The following is a 2500-nucleotide window of genomic DNA, read 5'->3' on the forward strand; positions in this document are numbered from 1 at the left end:
ATGCAGTGATTGTTATTCTTGTACCAGAGGACTGGTTTCTCATAACGCTCACTCTCTGTCGATGCAAATTCATGTCTTGTTTATGTAACCGAGTGCCGAAACACTACGATCACCTCGGGAAGCGAAGTGCAATCAAACAGGTTTGAAAATATTAGGGCTAATTTCTTAGCCCTATAAAAACTGTTATGCAAACCCGAAGGTTTCCATGAACATACAGACAATCGGAAACCACCAGACCCCATCACAAACAGAATCTCACAAACCACGGGTGTTGACTTAAAGGCCAACAACTCGGGTGCAGAGTCTGCTGTGAAAGGAGCGGTAGCCTCCCCTGTCACATTTATTTAGAGCGCTTATAATTATACGGATTTGCAGAACTTGAAAAAGACAGCGCTTATATACGTCTCTTTGTTTCTCAGAACTTGAAAAGAGAATAATGTGGCGATAAAAGTTGTGAAACTTACCAAACTCTCTGGCCAGGAAGTTGGCGATGGCCAGGCTCTGTCCGTAGTACTTGCCGTTGTGCTCGATGTAGGGGGCTTGTCCGAACGGCGCATCTGTACAACACAACACATTGGGGGTGATTACAGGGTTGGGTTTGGGGAAGGGTGGGTGGGGGTTGGGGGGCGGGGGGTTGTTGTAAAAGGTGTTGTGAAAATAACTTTGCCGAATGAAACACAACGCACAGACAGACACACGTAGAGACAGATCACACGCATACACCACTGACAGACAGACGGATAGACGGACGTACAGACGAATGGACGGGACAGACTGACAATACATGTAGCAACACTCCCACTGTCCGTCACATTTTCTGTCTGTCGGTCTATCTGTCTCTCTTTTTCTCTCTACCTTTCCACTCTCTCTCTCTCTCTCTCTCTCTCTCTCTCTCTCTCTCTCTCTCTATCTCGCTCTCTCTCTCTCTCTCTCTCTCTCTCTCTCTCTCGCTCTCTCTCTCTCTCTCTCTCTCTCTCTCTCTCTCTCTCTCTCTCTCCCCCCCCCCCCCCCCCTGCTTCTCTCGCTCTTTCTCTGACGCGCTTTGTGTGTGCGTCTTCAGCGGTGGCGGTTCAATTTCTCAAAGCTAAGAGTTTCAGGTGCCTGTGGTCTCGCTCTGGTTGGCATGTAGAACGAACAGCTGTGGAAATCCAGGCTCATAGAACATAGAACAACAATGTGTAGTTTCCAACAAGCAAAAAAAATGTCCGCGGTTGCTTGGCTTTTTGTCTTGCCGCTAAGTTTTATGGAAATATGAACACACACACACACACACACACACACACACACACACACACACACACACACACACACACACACACAGCACACACACACACACACACACACTGATGACAAACTCATGACACTGCGCACGCCGTCACACAAAATCAGTGACCCGGACACAACTCAAAATACGACGAAACTGATAGGAGCAATGACCCTGAGAATACTGATTTTACTTTGCAGTCAATGAAAAAATGGCAGGGCTACAGTAGTCTTTCTTTTCTTGTTTTATACATGTTGTGTGTGTGTGCTAAAGGCCTTAAAGTGTCGTCATCCCTATAGTGTTGAAAAAGCTTCGTCATTCATTTCTCTGAAAATCTCGGTGCAGGTTCACCTGCACCACAAAACAGGTTTCTGAGGCGCTCGAAAATCACTCCTACGAATTCGAAACGCTGGTACATTTCGCGTACACTTCGGGTGTTCGGTATCGTTATAGTCTATGATATGCAGTGGTGGGCACTCGGCAAACATCTTCATCGGGGGCAGAGTATAGTCCAGCTGAGGGGCCAGGGGTGGACTTTTTTTCAGTTGGGGGGGGGATTATTTCACTCTCACACACACACACACACACACACACACATACTGTGACATACCCACACATACACTTACACACACCGTGTCACAGAGAGAGAGAGAGACACACACACACAGACACACAGACACACACAATACACGCACGCACACACACTGACACACACACACACACACACACACACCGTCCACACACATACACACTTTCACACACATACAAACTCACACACTGACTGACACACACACACACACTCACACAAGCTGCGGCTTGCGCGCGGATCATTTTTGCCCATAACTGTATTACAGCCGCACATGACACTGATGCTCTTTTGCAAAAATGTCCGTCACTGTAGCAACTGTAACCCAACTGTGCTACTGCTAATTCTATCGTATGCGAAAAGTACATACACCGGCACAGTTTTTACTGACAAGAGTACATTAGTGTAGCATGTGGACTTGACACGCTTCGTTGCTGAGACGGTTCTAACTCAGTTCTACCTCCAATTTCAACCGATACCAACAAGAAGATTTATACTCACTGGGTTTGTACTTTTCGGGCCATTCCTCTCCTGTGAACCTCACATCCTCCCATTCCTTGCCGCTGGCCGCCAGAAGCAGACGTAAAACCTCCCCACGACCGCGACTGTTGAAGTAGTACAGTTTGATACTCGCCATTTTGAATCGTGCA

General features: G+C 47.3%; 1 protein-coding gene across 1 annotated transcript in view; it reads right to left on the reverse strand.

Moving 5' to 3' along the window:
• LOC138980422 (glutathione S-transferase 1-like) overlaps nt 1-2500 on the reverse strand; it is a 10479-nt gene that overhangs the window by 7916 nt on the left and 63 nt on the right. Inside the window, exons 1-2 of the mRNA XM_070353290.1 lie at nt 2352-2500; nt 465-557 (exon numbers count right to left, since the gene is read on the reverse strand). The exon at nt 2352-2500 is cut by the window's right edge and continues 63 nt beyond it. Of these exons, the coding sequence (XP_070209391.1) occupies nt 465-557; nt 2352-2487 (229 nt within the window). The 5' untranslated portion in view covers nt 2488-2500. The remainder of the gene's footprint in view (nt 1-464; nt 558-2351) is intronic.

The sequence above is a fragment of the Littorina saxatilis genome, linkage group LG11, assembly GCF_037325665.1.
Source record: "Littorina saxatilis isolate snail1 linkage group LG11, US_GU_Lsax_2.0, whole genome shotgun sequence".
NCBI lineage: Eukaryota > Metazoa > Mollusca > Gastropoda > Littorinimorpha > Littorinidae > Littorina > Littorina saxatilis.